At 40.4% G+C, this 20,571-nt stretch overlaps 2 protein-coding genes across 2 annotated transcripts in view; both read right to left on the reverse strand.

Moving 5' to 3' along the window:
- LOC147604371 (uncharacterized) overlaps positions 1-20,571 on the reverse strand; it is a 59,824-nt gene that overhangs the window by 2,884 nt on the left and 36,369 nt on the right. The gene's annotated exons all lie outside the window — the stretch shown is intronic.
- On the reverse strand, positions 13,587-15,339 carry LOC147604372 (uncharacterized). Its single transcript, XM_086795444.1, has 3 exons — positions 15,203-15,339; positions 14,216-14,879; positions 13,587-14,076 (listed from the first exon to the last, which is right to left on the reverse strand). The coding sequence occupies exons 2-3, from the start codon at positions 14,280-14,282 to the stop codon at positions 13,772-13,774; spliced, it is 372 nt and encodes a 123-aa protein (XP_086651570.1). The 5' UTR covers positions 14,283-14,879; positions 15,203-15,339; the 3' UTR covers positions 13,587-13,771.

Raw genomic sequence — 20,571 nt, forward strand, 5'->3', positions numbered from 1 at the left:
TTGGACACAAAATATGACTTTTTGCAATGTTTTGCAGGGTAAAATAGACAAAATCGACTTGATTACGAATTCATACCTTTTTCCTATGAATAGGATCATTAGGCATTCATTAGAGTCATCATTCAAAGATCAAGAGGATCCATTTGTCAGAGTCTGCAAGGCAGCAAGGACACAGTGGTGGATCTGCAAGAGCTTCTCTTGTTCGATTGCAAGCAGAGGGTTGCAAGGATCTTTGGTATGATCATGAAGCTGTGAATCGACAAAATCATTGTATATATAGCATGTTTTGGCAATATACAGTAGATTAGGTCTATCTCTCCTTCTCTTTTGTGTCTTTGCTAAACATAGGATTAGTGTTATCTTCTTTGTTTAGCGTTAATCATGAACACACTTCCGCAACACATGTTACACTGAGCAACAATATGAACAAGGGGCACAGGCATTTGCAAGCACCGGGTAGGGCTGAACTATTATGAGCAGTATGGGCATGTTTGGGCAGCCCAATGAGGACATACAAGCGCCCTAGGGAGGCAAAAGGGTGGCAGCTCAGCACCAAGTTAGAAAATTCAGCTTTGTAAGCACTATTAATATATTTTATGCGCGACTTCTCTCCCCTAGCCCCCCGGCACAGTTCAGCAGCCCGGTGTGCAAGTTCATTCCAACAATCAGCTCAGAATAGTAAACACAGCCCTTCTACAGATTTGGCCACTTCAGCAAATCTACAAATTAGTCACATCTATTTGTATTGTGCATAATTCAACAATACAAGCAAATCCACAGCAGGTTGGTGGGGGCCCTTAAGTGGGGAACTGGGACCCTATCAGATGTTGCCTCTCTCTCTCTCTCTCTCTCTCTCTCTCTCTCTCAATTAAGTTCCAATGTGGCATTGGTATCACAGGTTAGGAGCTGCAAGAAAATTTTCTGTGAATGGTCCAATGAGCTTGGGCCATGTTGCAGACGATTTCGCTAAAATCGACCTTGCAACCAACTCCCGAAGATCCCCAAGAGGCATCACATAGAAGAGCAATGGAACTTCGGCGTTTGCAAGCTTCTCTTGTGGCTGACCACCACCAGCACGAGACCATCATGCAAAGGAGGACCGCCAACAAGCTTGGGAGGCTTGCCTGTATGCTTTGGAGACAGGTGTACTTCCTGCAAAGATCCAGTTTAGTATGTATAGGATTGCTATAGAGAGGATCACACTTGCCATCTGTCACTTGACCGGCAGCCCATGCATGCGGTGGCATGACTAGGTAAGTAACAATAAGGATGTTTTTTACGGCATTATTACCTACCAATGGTATGATTTGGAGGAGGATATCAAGGCTCCATTATTGCAACCTCAATATGGACTATCTTGAGGACAAGTTTTGTAGTCTATTTCAGAACTTGCAATCTGTCTACCTGTGTCATACAACTAAATCTTCAATGACAAAAGCTCGATCGGGACAGGTTAGGGGCTTTCAATCCAATGGGGCATCCGTAGTTTTTGTCCCTAGACATTGTCCAATGCAATTCAACTAGCTCAAAACATGGAGATGAGATACAATTATGGAAAACCCAAGTCTGTTCAAGGGTCAATGCCCGAGTCCACCCCGATCATGAGCAATAAGGCACAAAACCAAGGGTCTTCTTTGACCCACTCCCAGTCCACCCCAGCCCTTGGCTACAAGTTCAACCTCAGTTGACCCAGACCAAAAGGCACAAGGAGGTGTAACAAAGGCCACTCATTTTAAACAAAATTGCAATAGTACCGACAGAAAAATCGGGTGCTATTTCTGTCACATAGTTGGACATAGTAAACAATTGTGCCCCAAGCGATAGCTATGTAACCCTAACTCCACACCTTCGCAAGCCACAACCATAACTCGGACTCCCCAATTGAACCTCCACTACGAGCTCCATTTATAAGTACAATTTGGCAGTAGGGAGCTAGAAGCTAAGCAAGAGTGGGACTTCACCAAGGTGCTTAAATCTATGGAAGCAGCTTGGGCAAGAGCCATGTAAACAAGGCAATGGTGGGACCATAGTAGCAACGAAACGTGTTTCCTACCTTGTGTAGGAAACCTAACATTTCTATTGGCATATATTACATGGTTGTAGTGCCACATGTGAACATGGCATAACTACAGACACTTTCTCCCTTTGGGTTTTTCCCCCTAGCACACATGGTGTGAAAGGACACCTTTTTATTATTGTTGTACTTTGATATTATATGTGGGTTGAATTCCCAGCTCCACACACATTCCAATGCAATCCACATCTTTGCATCTCCATCCATCACCATCTCTGTGATTTGTGTACTATGTATTTCTTTGTGTGGCTGCAGCTCTCCTTGGCCAACAGTGGTATCAGAGCCCTACCCTTGCAATCTGTCTACTATCACATTGCTCGTCTTGGAAGCTCTGATTCGCTAGCCACTCATGTCACGCTGCTCGTCTGAGGAGTTCTTGTTTGCTGGTTCCACGGAGTTATGGTTCACTGGTTATACAGTGACAGTGGACGCAGGCACCCCTGAGCCCCAAGGGGATGGACCACCACAAGCGCCTGGCGTAGCCAAGTCTAGTTGGCGATGGTCACTCGAGACCGACGTTTGCAGTCACCCAACACTCTTGCTCTTGCCCGAAGTCCATTGGGCATTGGCGAAACCACCACCAACGGTTGTGAGCCCCACACTAGGCCCGCCAGGAAGAACTTGTGATTGCCTAGCATAATACTGTGGTGCATTGAGATTTTGCTTACAAGTGCTTTTTACACCATACTTGGTTGCAAGTGTTTGCATATCTCTTAACAGAGAAATTTCAGCATTATGGCTTGGAATGCAACTGATATATTTGGGATTTTGTCCCAGACGACAAACCGGATGGCAATAATTACTCCCTATGGAGTTTTATTGTCTGAAACCTTGCCAAAGGTTTATGGGGTTATGTATCAGGTGAAGATGTACGACCTACAAACATGGCACCTAACACACCTAGTTGTGGTGCTCAGCAAACTGCAACACCTACTCCTCCCTCACAAGAGCAGAAGAGATGGGATACTCGTGATGCCCAAGAGATGGCTTTGATTGCTTTGTCAGTAAAGTGATCAATTATACCACATATCAAGTCTTGCAAAACCTCACGACGAGCTTGGGATGTATTGGAGACTATGTATCAGGCTAAGAATGAGGCCAGAGTTGCCTTTCTTAAACCGGAGTTGGATGTCCATGGAAGATGGGAACAGCATGGTTGATCATCTTATGAAGATCCAAGATCTTCGGGAGCAATTATTTAACATTCTGGACATAGGTTTTTTCCCCGTGTGAACACACTTATGTGTGTTGGGCACTTAGCCCTAGGTTATATTGTAATTATACTTGCACATCTCATTATTATCAAGTACACACTTTCCAGCACCTCACACACTCTCTCTCTCCTGTGTTTCTATCTCAGTGTGTGTGCATTAGGATTGTGCTACAGGTATCCTCCCCGACCCAACATTGGTATATCAAAGCAGCGTCACCCCCTCCGTTGGGACCTGCATCTTTGCAATTAGGGTTTTCACCTTTGTCCCTACAGTTGCACCCCCTCCGTTGGGACCTGCATCTTTGCAATTAGGGTTTTCACCTTTGTCCCTACAGTTGCACCTCTGAATCTTCTCATTTTAGGGTTTCAGTAATTTAGGGTTTTTCAGCCCGTTTTAGGGTTTTTTCTCTGCATCTGACCAAAGCCTTCATACAAGGGACTCATCAGACCACTGCGAATCTGATTCTGGAGGCGAATCAATAAAACCCTAATTTTCAGCCGCACGACCAATTCGCACAGTTATACGACAATCAGATTTGACATTAGCCGTGTCACGTATGTTCGCCTCACTTTGCCGCATCTGTCTGTATAGCTCTCAGCTGATTTCACCTGTCCGTACAACAACCTGTACCGCTGCCCATCTTATAGCTATCCACCTACTATACCTGTTGTACCCAAGCGCCCACCTACTTCACCATACCTCTTCACTTTGAGCACATTTTCCTCTTCTCTGAAATTTCTTGAAATCTCATATCTACTCTGATTTCATCTATAAAATTTGGGGCTTTTCACATTTTTGAGACATTGCGCACCATTTGCAAGCATTGGATCGACATTGACAAGGATTTCGTTGGAAATTGTTTGAGAATTTGAGAATTTTACCCGATTTGGGGCTTTTCAAAAAATCGGTCTCCTACAGCACCAAATCGAACAATTAATTTGGGGCTTTTCGCATTGGAGACCTGCTATTCGACATTGGGCTCGGAATTGGACCATTGGTGGCTTCTACCTTTCAGATTTTACATTTGGGTGTTTTTCTGTATCAGATTCGGCAATACACTCACATGTAAATCATCTATCCCTACACTTGTCCTTTTTATACATTTGCACGTCATACAAATCAGCGAGCTATTTGTGCCTATTGGGTACAATCAGTAGCAAGACACTTGTAGCGTAGTGGATATTTGCATTTGGTATGGGACACAGTATCTTTTGCAGGTTGAAACGGCGGGCAATGATATATTTGGCATGCTTACAGCTGAGGATAAGTTGGATGGCACCAACTATCCTATGTGGACATACATGATGAAACATGTATTGGTTGCCAAGAATTTGTGGGTGTATGTATCTGGAACAGAACCCAGACCCATTGCTCCTGCTACAGCAGCACAGGTTGTGGATGCAGGTGATGTTGCATCTTCAGGTGGTGGTGTCACTTCAGCACCCTTGCCACCTTCATAGGAACAACTCAGGTGGGATGCAAAGGATGCTCAAGCTCATGCATTGATTGCCCTCTCTTGCACGACGTAAGTTATACCACATATTCGTTCATGCACTTCTGCAAAAGGTGCATGGGATGTACTTGCTTCATTGTATCATGTTTGCAATGAGGCTCATGTGGCCTATCTTCGAAAGAAGATTGATACTCAGCATATGGATGAGGGTGATTTTATAGTGGTATCAGAGCAATCTCTATTTAATTGTTGTTGATTTTTTTAAGTAAATTTTAATGTTATTTTTTGTTGATTTGTGTTTATGAATTACACGTGGATCATCGATTTGGTGATTGGAACGTGTGTAACTACAATTCAATGGACGAATCGACGTTGCGGGAAAATTCCGTGAGTTAATGCTATTTTTTCCTATTTTAATGGTTAAAATCGAGCATTAATGGAGTTTTTTACAAAAATACCATAGAGTTTATGGTGGATATTTTTGTAGAATGGATTTCCTGAATTTCTAGAATTTTAGGAATTTTTTTCTAATTTTTTAGAGATTTTTTGAGCTTTTTTTTGGTAAAAAATGTATTTTTTAATACATTTTGGGGGTTTTCCGTGGGCATGTTTTCAATTTTCTGCCAATTTTTCTTGCTGAAAAGCAATGTGCGACAGTCTCTCTTCCTCAAAATCTGATTTTTTAATCTCCATTTCTCTCTTGTACATGGAAATGTATTTTAAAAAAATAATTTAATTAAATATTAATTATAATTAACATTAATTATGATTAATAAGTAATTAAGCATTTCTCTAATCTCTAAACAGAGAAGAGTAGTGAAGAGATGGGTGGGTATGAAAAGGATAGAGTGAAGAGAAGAGAGAGGAGAGGATTGCTCTCTCCTCTTGGTTTTTCCACGCACAGACGGCAGGGCGGGGGACTGCGCAGCAGGCCGACGGCCAAAAGTCGCCCCCCCTATAAAAAAATTTTTAAGCTTTTAACTAAAAGCTCATAAGCTTTTTTTTGGAGGAAAAAAACTTTTTTTAAAAAAAGGTATATTTTTCAAGATTCATTTATTTGGAAAAGCTTGGAAAAAGGAAAAAAATCCTGAAAAAATACATTATTTCTCTGAAAATTGTATTCTTTATTCTGGAAATTTCTTATTGAAAATTTTTGGCTTTTCATCTTCCGGAAAACCTTTGGCTTTCCATTTTCCTGAAACCTTTTGGCTTTCCGAATTCCGGAAAAACTTTTGACCTTCCGTATTCCGGAAACCTTTGACCTTTCACATTCCGAATTTTTTTTTTGTCTTTTCATTTTCCCAAAACTTTTGGCTTTCCGTATTCCGGGAAAACCGTTGGAATTCTGAAATTTTTTGACCGTTCGTATTCTAAATGCGTTCGGGGTAATTTAAAAATTTCAAAAAATTCTTGAAAATTAGTGAAAATTAGACAAAGGTTATTTTAAATTTCGAAAAAATATGGGGTTGGTGTTTGGCATGTGGTGTGTCCATTTGGGCGCCCGTGACTATTCAAATTCCTTAAAATTTAAATTTTTTGACCCAGAAAATTAAAAAAATCCATTAAAATTGAAAATTTTCATTGGATTTGAGAATTGTCGGGCGGAATTGAAAATTTCGTGGAACAATGGGATTCTCAGGAAAAATTAAGAAATTTTTAGAAATTATTTTTAGAAATCCTAAAAATTGGTATTTTTTAAATATTAATGGTATTTTGGCAAATTTAATTGCTAAAAATTTTCTAAAAAAATATAGGTTTGGAATGCCATAAGAGAGGTTTGGTGGAATTCAAGATTATCATATTTTGAGACCCTAAAAAATTAAAAAAAATTAGGAAAAAAATCATGATAGTTCTTTTTCTCGAGAATTTAATCTTTTCGAGGGTTATTTAATGTTGAAGTACGTTTTCTCGTGCTGACATTAGATAGATGCGAGTTATTCGCATATTATTAATACGATTATACCTCGTATTAATAGATATTTATGTTTGGATTAATTCTAAACGATGTATTCATGATTTTTTACCATTATTTAGCCATTCTTTTTGGACATGTTCCTTAATTTCTTTTGATGGCTATAATTTTCATTCAAAGTGTGTTTCACCTTTGACATTTTTCCATGATAATTTATTTTGGCACTTATTAAAGTGTGGATTGTGCTTAATTTCTAAAGCCTAAAACAAACTCTATCATGGGTTAGTTGATCGGTTTATTTTGGTGGACTTCTATTGGATGTTTTCCAAGTTTTATATGGACTTATCAGGTTCTACCTAGATCACTTGTGTCTGGGGGTTTATTATTGAGTGCTACACACATGTGTTTCACTTTCTTACTTTGGAGTTTTATTTGAACGACAAAATGTTCATATACTCCGGATTGATGAGTTGGCCACCAATTTTAATGCTTCTTTTGGCATGATTTATGTCCATTAGATGGTATGCATTGATTTTTATGATCAACTATGGTTTTTATGGATTTAAGGAGCTTCTATGCTTTTATCCATAGTTTTATAAGGATCTTTTGATCTTTTGCATAATTTCATGTGCTTTGAAGGTAGCATTTGCCTTCGTTTTTTGCACGTAATTTTGGAGTATATTTCTTGTACTCTTGTACATATTCCAACTCGGATATCTAGTTGCTTATATATCTAGGTGAGTTATTTGTCTACCCTAACTTTATTGTGTTTTGGATAGTTATCATTAGAAAGGCGCCAATAATTCAATTTCTTTTCTAAATGATGTACTCATCAAAAGGATTTATTCCTTGATGTAGTCTCAAGTATATAGAGACAGGTTTTAGTATGTGAAAGTCTGGATAAGGCCATCTTATTCCTTTTACACAGGATTTTATTCATATTTTCCTAGACGGCATACTAGGGAGTTTCAAATTGTTAAGGTATGTATGGGTGGTATCATGGTGGAATGGGACGCTAGGGATCCCTCACATATATTATCTTATGGGATAATTTGGGCTCAAGATTGTTGCTTTGCTTACATCACTTAGCATATTGACCTCAACATTCAAAGACAATCTTATTTTCTAAATTCACTAGAAGTTATAGTGTGGGCATTCTCTAGATAAATTTCTTTTATCTATAGCCTACATGTTTTGATGAGGGTAATCTCATCGGCATTTTCACTTGTTGAAATCTCTTTCTTTAGAGTTCAAACAAGTTTATCTTGTTGTGTTCGGATAAGAAAATTTGGATTCTTCCTTTGTTGGCATTTCTTTCTCTAGTTCCGTACTTTAGGTGATTTACACAATCAACCTGATAGGTTTACGGATGGACATATGTGACTCATCGAGACGTTGATGACTCTATGTTGATATGGGTAACTCGAGATGTCGATTATTCCATATGCAGATATGGGTATGTCGGGGCACCGATGAATCCCTGGTTTCTGCTGTTATAATGCCATGTTTTCCTACTTTATTCCGAAAGGTTTCCAAAGAGGAAGTTACTTTGAATGTGAATTACTCTGATCATCAGCAGTCTGATGGGCAAACAGAGTGTATGAATCAGTTTGTAGAGTATATGCTTCGTGCATGTCTCTAGAAAATCATCATATTGGGAAATATCTTCCAATGATGGAATTTCCCTATAATAGTTCTAAATTTACGGCTATTATTTTTTAGTCCGTGCATACTTATGTATGGGTATTAACCCAGGGCACCTATTGATGTCAATCTTAAGGACATCGAGCGTGATGCATCGAGGGATTTCTTGCGAGATATGTAGAAAATGCTGACCGAAGCTCGGGATTCTATCAGGAGTGCTCATGATAGGGCACGGTTTTATGCTGATAGGGGACGCTCATCTCGGTCTTTTGAACCAGGAGCGTTGGTTTATTTTAATGTTCCTAAAGATTCTCAGACTTTGTCAATGGAAAAATGCTCGAATTTATCTCCTAGATATTGTGGTCCATTTCGAGTTATATATCGGATTGGCACGGTTGCGTATGAACTAAAACTACCTCCAATTGTTAGAGTTCATCCAGTCTTTCATATCGATAGATTGAAAGGAAAACTGGGAGGTGAGGATGACACAGTTACTCCTCAAGAACTCGTTGAAGTCGATGAATTATCATATGTTCCACATGAACCTGATAAGGTACTTGAATTCAGGAAAAGGAAACTTTGTAGTTGACTAATCCCTGAGGTTAAAATTAGGTGGAAAGATAAGGAAATTGAGGATTCGACTTGGGAGTCGGTTGAGTTTGTTCAGCGCAGTTCTCCTTCTTTTCATTGCAAGAGTGCAATGTTTTGAGAGAGGGGAAGTATGTTATATGTACATTATGTGTGCTATGTTATATACACATTATGTGTGCATATACTAGGAGGCTAACCCACATTAGGCTTGTGAGCATGAGAGCATGGGAACAAGCTCTAGTGGAGCATGGATTAGGACTAACCTTAAGGGGGTTAAGGTTAGGGTCAGGCATCCAAGGGTCACACATGAGGAATGGAAAGTCAAGAGTCACTTGAGGGCCCTCCTATATAATAGGGACATGGGACACACTCAAGGGGGCTTGGAGGTTTGGGCTCCATGAGGCCAAGGCTATGTTATGCTCTCTTTGTAGAGGTTCATATCTACTCTTCTACCATTTCACACTTTAGCTACATGCTATTGGATTGGAGTTATACCTCTTGATGGTATGGGACATCAAGGTAGAGGTATGATGTATTTATTATTCATGTGTGCATCCCTTGGACTCGGGGGTGGTTGGGTGGTTGAGTTTATGCCTGATTTATGCATGTTTATGCATAACAATTATCTAGAGAGATCTTAGGGTTTTAACATACCCCCTATACTCCTCAGCAAAACGGAGCCGCAAAGAGACGTAATCATACACTTATGGAGATGGCACGTTGCATGCTCAAGAGCAAGGATCTGCCTAGTAAGTTTTGGCTTGAAGCGGTTATGTGTGCAAATTATGTGCTTAACCGTTGTCCCATCAAAGCCTTGAAATCTATGACTGCCTATGAGCCATTGAATGGCAGGATTCCAGTGGTGACTCATACGAGAGTCTTTGGGTGTTTGGCATATAAGCATGTGCCCACACAACAAAGACATAAACTTGATGCAAAGGCAATCAAATGGTGTTGGCTATAGCAGTGAGAGCAAGGGATACCAACTCTATGTGCCTGCTGTGGGCAAGATCATTGTATCCAGGGATGTTATCTTTGATAAGTATGCATCTCAGCCCCTTCTTTCATGCACAAGACAACCATCAATTAGGCCAAAGGATGTGTTTGATACATTGTTGTCTTTATTCAATTCAAATGTGGATAATGTGGAGCCCATACAGGCTCATTTATAGCCACCTATGCCTGCTGGAAATCAGCAAAATTAGCAAATTGATCAGGATATGTTGGGAGATGTATTGGCAGAGGAAGATGCAAATACTAGGAAGTCAAAGACTGTTCCTAGATGCCTGGTCAACACACGCCATGATCCATTCCATATACGTTGGGAAATGATGGATTCTTTCGAGTTTCACCTATTCGGTGCACACCAAAGGACACCTTGGATCTACCACTCATTATGTCTTTCGGTACCCTCACTTGTCATTGAGCCACAAGAATACGTGCGGGCCCTTCTCCACTGAGTATTTTTAGGTCTTCACATACTTTACACTCATTAGCTATGATCGTCAAATGGTAGATCGACGAGGTATACAAAGGATGGCCTATGACTATCTTATCTCATTCATTCCCGAGATCAAGTGTTACTTCAGAATTTTAGTAAGTACTTCCAGGAATCTACTCATATGACTAGATTTGTCAGCTTGATGTTCATGTTGAGCCTGCTCGGTATTTCTATGAGAACATTGTCACAAGAGAGAAGGTCAACCGGCGACTGGGGAGTAGCACAAAACCTTTTTGAAGCCATGTCTATACAGGACTTAGATGTCAAAATGACATTGGTAATCAGTACCATGCTCAAGACAATGAAGAGAAGACACAATGTCAAGCACTTAATTAACTTTCTAATGAAAAGATTAAGCTTACTCAAAGAAGCACCATAGTTGCAAAACAAGCTCAAAGGTCATATTGCTTATTTCTCTGCTTTGGATACAAAGATATGAGAGGTTGGTTACAACCTCATCCTTTTATAACACACGGATGAGTTCATGTGATCTTACACTAGCCACAAGTTAAAGCTAGGCTCAGATAAAGCCACATCTCCTTATGAGACGGACCACAAGTGCACCTCGCTTTTGCACTAGCCTTGCTCACATGCACAAGCTATTTCTCAACATTAGATACCCGACTACACTTTTTCTTTATTGTACATCTATATTTATCCCATAGAGATTATCCTTGTTTTTCTCGCACTAGCACTCTGTGGAGCTTCACTAGAAAAAGGTGATACTATTGTATTTCTACGAGCTCCATAGCTCACTTAGGATTTACTACAGTTAGCTAAGAATATGTACGTAGTACTAGTTTATACCTTTTATGGCACTACAGATCAGCATTATACATAGGATAGGTGGTTTACTAGTCACAACAAATGTATACGTGGCTGAGGAGTCTCTTACCTAGAGACCGAATTCTATGCTTGGGACACTTTAAGTCTAGGATTCCCCGTCATTCATAATGCAGGCAGAGATTCGCTACCTTAATGTTGTGAGCACTGCTCCAGGATGAAGGATGCCAACAATGCCCAATTAGACACCTTCTGAGCCATAGGATATAGGACCCTTATGTCGGGTTTCCTTATATATCATCTTCCTTTTCGTGTGGCATTTGTATAAACTCAGTTTTTACTTACATGAGTTTTCCTTGAGATGTCAAGCTCAACATGAGCTGACACTCATGAGACGCCTACATGACTGTTCGACATTTATATCAGTGGCGAGTTTGGTATCTAGCACCGACATATCTTCGCCAGAGATTCTACAGCTGGACTACACTGACTAGTCCACATCTACCCACTCCTCTTAGCGTGTTCACATCATGGACCGCTTATATATACTCTATTATTATGTGTGTTAGTCACTTTATCTTCTTAGTAGACCTCTTTTGTTGTGTGAAGAAGAAGAAGAATTTTCAGCCTCTCACCTTGTGTGCTCTCTTCTAGGGTTTGTGTGAGTGTGTGTGTGCTTGCACAAGAACTCAAGCTCTCTTCTCCCCTGTATCTCTTCATGGTATCAGAGCCTGGTTCATGCTAAGGCTGAGCGGTAAGCAAGAGAAGCACAGGAAGCGGTACGAGAGTAAGAGCTTCATCTACTCTTCCCCCTTTGTGTTGGCTACTACACCCTTGTCGGGAGCTCTTCGAGAGGCACTGGCAAACGAACTCCGATTGAGGAGCTTTCTTCACGGGTGAGAGCAAAGCTACAAGGTAACTATATTTTCTACTGGACATCATTTTCCAAAAACGCGTTTCGGGCGTGTCTGGACCTCCGTTTTTCAGTTCGCAAGGCGTTCACCAACGCACTGCGAGATAAGTTTCGATTCTTTACAGAACTCTATTTTTGGAACCGTAGGAAGGGAGATTGGTTGTGCACACACTGTGTGCGCTTCAAAGAGGTCTCAAAGTTGCCATTGGGTGTATGTATACAAAGTAAGGTCACCGGTTGTGACAATTTGGGTGCAGTATAGTATCGCAGAGAATACAATAGTTTGTGAAGGTCAAGCAAGAGTGCTATTGCTGGTAAATTTGTGCTGTAGAAAAGATATCAAATGACCAAATTGTTGCAGAGAATCTTGACAAGAACAAATTCCATGCTTGGAGGTTTAGACTGACCAATTTCCTGATGGGAAAAGGTTACTGGGACTACATTGAATGTGAACATGAGGAGGCACCAGAGATACCGGAGATTAATCCAACTGTTGCAGATATAAAAGAGTTCAAGGATTGGAATCAAGGAGCAAGAAAAGTCATGTATTGGCTTTCTATCAGCATACATGACACTATGATTGGACATATATAGGATGCCAAGTCACCTAAGGAGGCATGGGACACCTTGGTGAAGCTCTAATGAAACCAATACCAAGGCACCAAAAATTCAGTTCAAGAATGAGCTTCATACTGTGAAAAAGAAGAATATGTCTGTGAATGATTATGCTTTAAAGATTAAGGGCATTGTGGAATCTCTTGCATCAATTGGTATTTCTGTTGATGATAATGATAAGGTGGAAGTGTGTCTGCGTAGTCTTGGGCCACAATACAAGGCATTCAAGACGTCTATTTAGACTTGGAAGAAAATTCTCAACTTCACAGATTTGGTATCGATGTTGATCATTGAAGAGAACACCCAACCATTTGAAAATAGTTTTGAGAGACCAAAAAATCCTTTAAAAACAATCCAAATCTAGCACCAAAAGAATCTTTGACGTGCCCAATAAAGTAGAACTTTAAAAAGAGACTTTTTTGCTTAACTTAAAACATACTTGCAAGTGATTCATTCGCTAAATTATCGTGAGTTGTAGTTTTGAGAGACCAAAAAAATCCTTTAAAAACAATCCAAATCTAGCACCAAAAGAATCTTTGACAAGCCCAATAAAGTAGAACTTTAAAAAGAGACTTTTTTGCTTAACTTAAAACATACTTGCAAGTGATTCATTCGCTAAATTAAAAATTTGTCAAATTTTTCACTATTTGATGTCTAAGTACAAGCCTATCAACTCCAAAATCTTAGAATATTTCAAACAAAAAAACATGACATAAAAGTTGCATTAGAGACTCACAACAAAGAGCTTCATTTAGAATACAAAATTATTGCTATCATTACTAGAAAGAACTACTTTTACCGCACAACTTCAATGTCATGATTAAATTAATCTTCATTGATTAAAAAAACAAGTCTAATTACGAGACAATTCCTATAAATACTTCAATAGTGACAACATTTGACCAATTTTTTTAACCAACCACAAAACGCAAGCTCCTCAAAAAGATTTGTGATGCTAGTTTTGAATGCAAACAAACGTTGTTCAAAACACTCTCAAAACCTAGAAATCCTTGAACACCTCCAATGAGGATTTAAATACCAAAAAATGTTTAAAACTACAAATGTCTAAATCTATTCTAGCACAGCAAATTCCTCCTCTTCATAACTAACTTCTTCATCAGTTTGCTCGCGTCCTACAATGAGTGGTGTTGACTCCGTAAGAGGAATATCAATATCCACAGTATGTGGATCTTCATAAGGCTCAAGATCTGCAAACTGCATTTCATCATCAGGTTCAAAGGGAGGCTGAGGTTCTCCAGACGCATCCACCACTCTTGGGTTTGCTGCCATGTTTTTCATTCCAACCTCTTGAAACTCGTCCGGCAATTCTTTCATTGCAGTGACTCGTTGTTGAATAAAACGAACTTGAACTGGATCTAGCTCAACAACAACAACATTCCTTTCTTTTTTAAGAGCACTAATAGTGGTTGTTCCTAAGAAAAAAAGAATCAACATGGTAAAGCTCACTTAAATGAGCAATATAAAATATGTAAAAAGTTAAGGTTGCATGATTACCTATCCTCGTAAAAAGATCCATGATCCACTCTTCTTTTAAAGATAGAAACTCAATTAAATCCATCATCAAAAGTTATGGTTTTTAATAAGGATTCATGATCTCATTTGAATCACCACAAAGATCCCTAAGCTTTCGACACACATCTGGTCTATCAAAAATATTTGTTCGGTTAGGTTTCGAAGCAAAATTAAAATTTCCTTTATTGTTCAAACCCGCAGAAGACCAGAAACCAATGGTAGCAAACTCAGCAGCAAAAGAAAGTCTGTCAAGCTTATAGACTTTGATGTTAGGCTTTGTCCTACAAAAGAAAAAGTTAGGCTTTAACTTAAGCTTTTATAACTTGCAAAAGAATCCTTGAAATTTAACATACCATATGCATAGCTGATAGACCATTTAATTGTCAATGAATGCTTTCTCTGCAGCAGAGATGTGATCATGAGCATGAAAAATTACCAGTGCCCATGATTCAGCCGTTGTGACCTTCTTGAAAGCGTCGATGACTCTTTTATATGCACTTACACTGTACTTTACTTCGTCAGGTATTGAGTGTGGTGCCTTAAATCCATATGGAGCATCAGCAAATGGCTGAAGTAAAATGTTGTACAGTCACAAACGATTCCATGTTCTCTACTTTGCCTTCATGAACAAAATATTGAACTGGTTCTGCAGACACATCATCAGAAATTAAAATATTTGCCTCTTGAATGGTCTCCAAAGTTTGTGTCTCTTCTAATCTCTTCTTCTCTACCCCCCTTACACGACTCAAATGTTGCTCAAACTCTTGAGGAATGCTCTTTATGGGAGCACAAGGTGCTCGAGACTTGTTAAAATGAAAATAAGTAAACATTAAATGTATTCTAGAATACACATTGACTGGATTACAAAAATTAAAATCAATTTTTTGAAATATTTGATCTAAATTTTTACAAAACCTTAAAAAACACTCAAATAAAAAAAAAATCTATTCAAATATGTAGTTTACTTACCGCATTTTTTAAAAGATAAATGAAACGCTCTAAGGAGCTTGACTGACTAGTGATGGGATGAAACATTTGAACCTTGTTCCAATCCTTGCAATTAAGTTTTTCAATCATGATTCTTTGCATGTACAAAAAGTCTTTTGCCTATTTCAAAAAAACACAAAATGAAAAAACAACTTTAGATGAAATAAAATAAGTAGATTTAAAAAGAAGAATTAGTAAAGTACTGTTCTAATTCCTTTGCCATTTCATCGAGTGTCAAAGAACCTCCTTTCACTTGTACCAAGATGGGTATGATAATATTTTTCTCGCGTATTCCTTGCATTGTTCGCCAATTTGTGATACGCATTTCTTCAGGAATTGGCTTCAAAGTGTCCTCATTCCTTGTTCCTTTGCCCTTTTGACTTCCAGGTGGGAGCTTTACTTTTTGCCCTTTGATTTTACCTTCCTCCCAAAGCTTGAAAATGTCTTCTTGTAGATCCCATATCTCTCCATCACGGAAGGCAAACTGAAAGAAATGTGTGGGAGAATGAAGAATTAGGGTTAGGTTAATTCATGTGGGAGACATACACAGAGAGAACAAGGGAGAGAGAGAGTTGTGGGGATAAGTCAACTCTCCCCTATCACACATGTATATTGCACTAGTACACATAGTGCACTTAGTACATTAAAAGTACTAAGTGTACTATGTACTATAACTTATGGGCTTGTACACACTATAAGGGTGGACATAACGCCTTTACCCCAACAAGTTGTGTGGGAGAATGAAGAATTAGGGTTAGGTTAATTCATGTGGGAGACATACACAGAGAGAACAAGGGAGAGAGAGAGAGTTGTGGGGATAAGTCAACTCATCAAGATATGAGTGTGTGACTCCCCTATCACACATGTATATTGCACTAGTACACATAGTGCACTTAGTACATTAAAAGTACTAAGTGTACTATGTACTATAACTTATGGGCTTGTACACACTATAAGGGTGGGCATAACGCCTTTACCCCAACAACCTCCCACTTAAAGGCAAAGTGCCCTTAAATGAAGGAAAAGAAAAATCAGCATGTACATGATAATATACAAGGCCATATCAAGGCTGAAACTGGCCTCATTCAATGCCCATCAAGTGTCTGCAATGAGCAAACCGCTCCGGAGGCAAACTCTTTGTCAACAGATCAACCGGGTTGTCATCCGTATGAATCTTAACAAGCTAAATTTGCTTGTTCTCTATCACCTCTCTGATGAAGTGATACTTCACATCCACATGCTTCGTCTTTGCATGAAAGACAGGGTTCTTTGCCAACTGGATGGCACTCTGACTGTCACAATGCAACAATGGAATATCCCCTGTATAACCCAAATCAACCACTAACCGAGATAGCCATAATGCCTCCTTGCAAGCCTCTGTGGCTGCAATATACTCGGCCTCTGTAGTAGATAAGGCTGTGCACTTCTGCATCCTGGATATCCATGACACAGCACCTCCTGTGAATGTAAATACATAACCGGTAGTAGACTTCCGGTTATCTGGATGACCGGCATAATCCGAATCCGTGTAACCATGCACTAATGCATCCTGTTTGCCAAAGCAAATGCACATATCCTGTGTGCCCTTCAGGTATCTCATGACACCTTTCACTGCTTCCCAATGCTTCTTGCCAGGGTTGGCCATGTATCTAGAAACCACTCCCACTGCAAATGCAATGTCCGGCCTAGTAGCAACCATGGCATACATGAGACTGCCACAAGCTGAAGCATACGGAACCTTGGCCATATCAGCCCTGTCTCTATCCGACTGTGGGCTGTCCATAGCACTGAGTTTCACATATGGAGGCAAAGGAGTACTAGTCTTCTTCCCCCCGTCCATATTGAACCTCTGCAAGACTTTGCCAATGTATTCCTTCTGAGACAAATACAACACATGCTGATTTCTGTCCCGAAGTATCCGCATACCCAAGATGTGATTTGCATCACCCAAATCCTTCATATCAAAGGTTTGATGCAGCCTCTGCTTCAAGGTATCCATCTCCTTACGAGATTTCCCGGCAATCAACATATCATCAACATACAAGATGAGGATCAATAGACTGCCATCCAAAGCTTTCTTGGTGTACAAGCAGTGATCTATGTCACTTCTCCTGAATTTCTGGGATTTCATGAATATATCAAATTTATGATACCATTCCCTTGGTGCCTGTTTGAGCCCATAAAGACTCTTTTTCAGCTTGCATACAAGCTTCTCCTTTCCACTTACTGCATAACCCTCTGGCTGTTGCATATATATCTCCTCATGGAGATCACCGTGAAGAAAAGCAGTCTTCACATCCATCTGAATCAAGTCCAGATCATCATGCGCAACCAAAGCCAACACAGCTCTAAGTGTGGTCATTTTGACCACTGGAGAGAAGATCTCATCAAAGTCCACACCATATTCCTGCTTGAAGCCCTTAGCCACTAACCTGGCTTTGTATCTTGGCTTTGCATCAGGTGCAACTTTGAGCCTGTAAACCCATTTGCATGGCGAAACCTTCTTGCCTGCAGACAAATGCACCAACTTCCATGTTCCATTTTTGTGCAGAGAATCCATCTCTGACTTCATGGCACGCTCCCAAAGAGCCTTGTCTGCCCTCTGTAAAGCCTCCTTGTAACATGAGGGCTCCCCACAGTCAGTAAGCATCAAGTAGTCAACCCCTGGAACAAACCTGTCAGGGGCTCTGGAGGGTCTTGTGGACCTCCGTACCCAATGACCATCATTTGCAGGTTGCTGTCCAGCCTGCATATCACCCATAGGTGGCTCCTGTTCCATGCCATAAGGCTGAAAAATCATGCCCGGTATCTCCTCTAACTGTGGTATATCCATAGGGATATCTTCTGCCATCTCTGGCTGTCCATTTGGACCATTTTCAGCACCATTTAAGGGCTGGTTTTCCTGCTGTAATGGCTGATTTACAGCCCTTGGTTGTTGTCCATGATGTCCATCATCATCAAAGATGACTCTGCCAGGCTCCTGTTGCCTTGCAGGCTCCTTATACATGCATGTTTCATAAAAAATGACATCATTTCTGCGTATGATCTTTCTATTCACGGGATCCCAAAGTCTATACCCCATTTCACCTCTGTCACCATATCCTAGGAATATGCATTTGTGAGACTTAGGATCAAGTTTGGAGCGCATTTCCCTGCGTATGTGCACGTACGCAACGCAACCAAACACTCTCAAGTGCTTGTATGACGGAGGCTTCCCTGTCCATACCTCTTCTCGCACTTTTCCACCAAGCCTCGTGTTAGGTGACCTGTTTATAAGATGAACGGCTGTCATAACAGCTTCAGCCCAAAAACCATGAGGTAATGCAGCATGTGACAACATAGAACGGACCTTCTCCTGAATGGTCCTGTTCATCCTCTCTGCTGTCCCGTTTTGTGGAGGATCATAAGGAGTAGAGAGCTCCCTCTTGATGCCTTTAGCATCACAAAAGTCCTGGAACTGTTTGGACATATACTCTCCACCATTGTCAGAACGCAAAGCCTTCAGTGTTTTGCCAGTTTGATTCTCAACTAGAGCAACAAACTTCTGAAACACTGAGAATGTATCACTCTTCAAACGAAGAGGATAAACCCACACCTTACGTGTGGCATCATCAATAAAAGAGACAAAATATTTTGCCCCTCCCAAAGAAAGCTGAGGCATCTCACATACATCTGTATATGCACAAGCTCTAACTGAGCATCTTTCTGTCCAAGAGCTTTCTTGTGGGGGCACTGGAGTTGCCTGCCATATATATACAATGCTCACAAAACTGAAAACTTAAAAACTTTAGAGAAGGCAAGTAACCCAAACGAGACAATTGCTCCATTCCCTTGACACTCATGTGTCCCAACCGGCTATGCCACAGAGAGATTTCCGGCAGCTCGGTAGTGAGCCCTTACTAATCTTCCACTTTCCACAACCAAATGTGGTAACATAATCAGCATCATCAAGCTGTCCAGTAGAAAGCAGGTTCTTCTTGATCTCAGGCACATGCCTGACATCATGGAGCATAAGCTGTGAGCCATCTGAAAACACAAGCCTCACATCACCTCTGCCAAGAATCTTGCATGCATGGTTATCACCCAAATAAACCACGCCTTCATTGCCATCAGTATACCTGACAAACAAGTCTCTGCAACCTGTGACATGAAAGGAGGCACCTGAATCAATGATCCATGAGTGCATACCATGACCACCTGTAAGAAGTGAATGGGCATCAAGTGAAGACGTAAATAGGACCTCATCCTCACTGCCACCTGCATGTGACACATTGATTTCTTCAATCTTGACTCCACTTTTGCCCTTTGGCTTTACATCTTTGGCTTCATCTTTCTCTTTGTCTTTGCCTTTTCCCTTTTCCTTTTGATCATTTTTCCATTTGTAGCATTGCTTTTTAATGTGTCCCTTCTTGCCACAATAATGGCATTCCAAATCCTTTTTGGAGCGAGACTTGCTCCTTCCCCGTTCTTGGCTTTTTCCCCTTTGTTGGGATCTCCCACGTGCATTCATTGCATTGGACTTTCCAACAGAGTTGTTTTTTCTGTTCATCTCTTCTTGAAGAAGAGCACCCTCAACATCTGCATATGACAGCATAGCATGCGAATTGCTAGTGGCTGTCCTGAATGTGTCCCAACTCTCTGGCAAAGTGCATAACAGAAAAGTGGCTTTGAACTCATCGTCCATTGCCAATTTTTGATTAATGACCTGGCTGACAATACCATTAAACTCATTTAGATGGACTGTCATAGACGCCCCTTCCTTCATCTGAAGACCTATGAGTTTCTTCAACCAATACACTTTGCTTGAGGCACTTTGTTGGGCATACAAGTCCTGCAATCTCTGCCACATTCCCCAAGCTGTCTTCTCTTCACGAATGCTGAAAAGTAATGAGTCTGACACAGACAACATGATAGTAGATCTTGCCAGCTCATCCATATCTTCCCACTCTTCAGCAGTAAGAGAAGCGAGCATTACACCCCTTTCTTTGATAGGCTTGTGCTGCTTTTTCTGGAGCAACACATTGTAGCACTGGGTTTGCCAAATATCATAATTATGCGAGCCTTCAAGCTTCTTGATGTGAAGCAATGAAGAGTTCTCACCTGGTTGCCATAGCAATATGCAACCTGTCAATGCCTGACTCCCTGCAAAATGTGCAAACACTGCACCAAAAGCACACAAAGTGCTCACAGTTCTTCTCCCAAGCTTTATCTCCCACTGATTGTGATGAAATCACCAAAATCTGGTTGCTGCAGATTTTGGACAGCACCTTAAATGTGCTCTGTTGCCCTTCCAAAGTACTATACAGCAGTACCAAGTGGCTCACCAATGATGTACCAAACCTGTACCGGCA

This window comes from Cibotium barometz, chromosome 62 (genome assembly GCF_041138505.1).
Source record: "Cibotium barometz isolate CiBa-2024 chromosome 62, ASM4113850v1, whole genome shotgun sequence".
Lineage (NCBI taxonomy): Eukaryota > Viridiplantae > Streptophyta > Polypodiopsida > Cyatheales > Cibotiaceae > Cibotium > Cibotium barometz.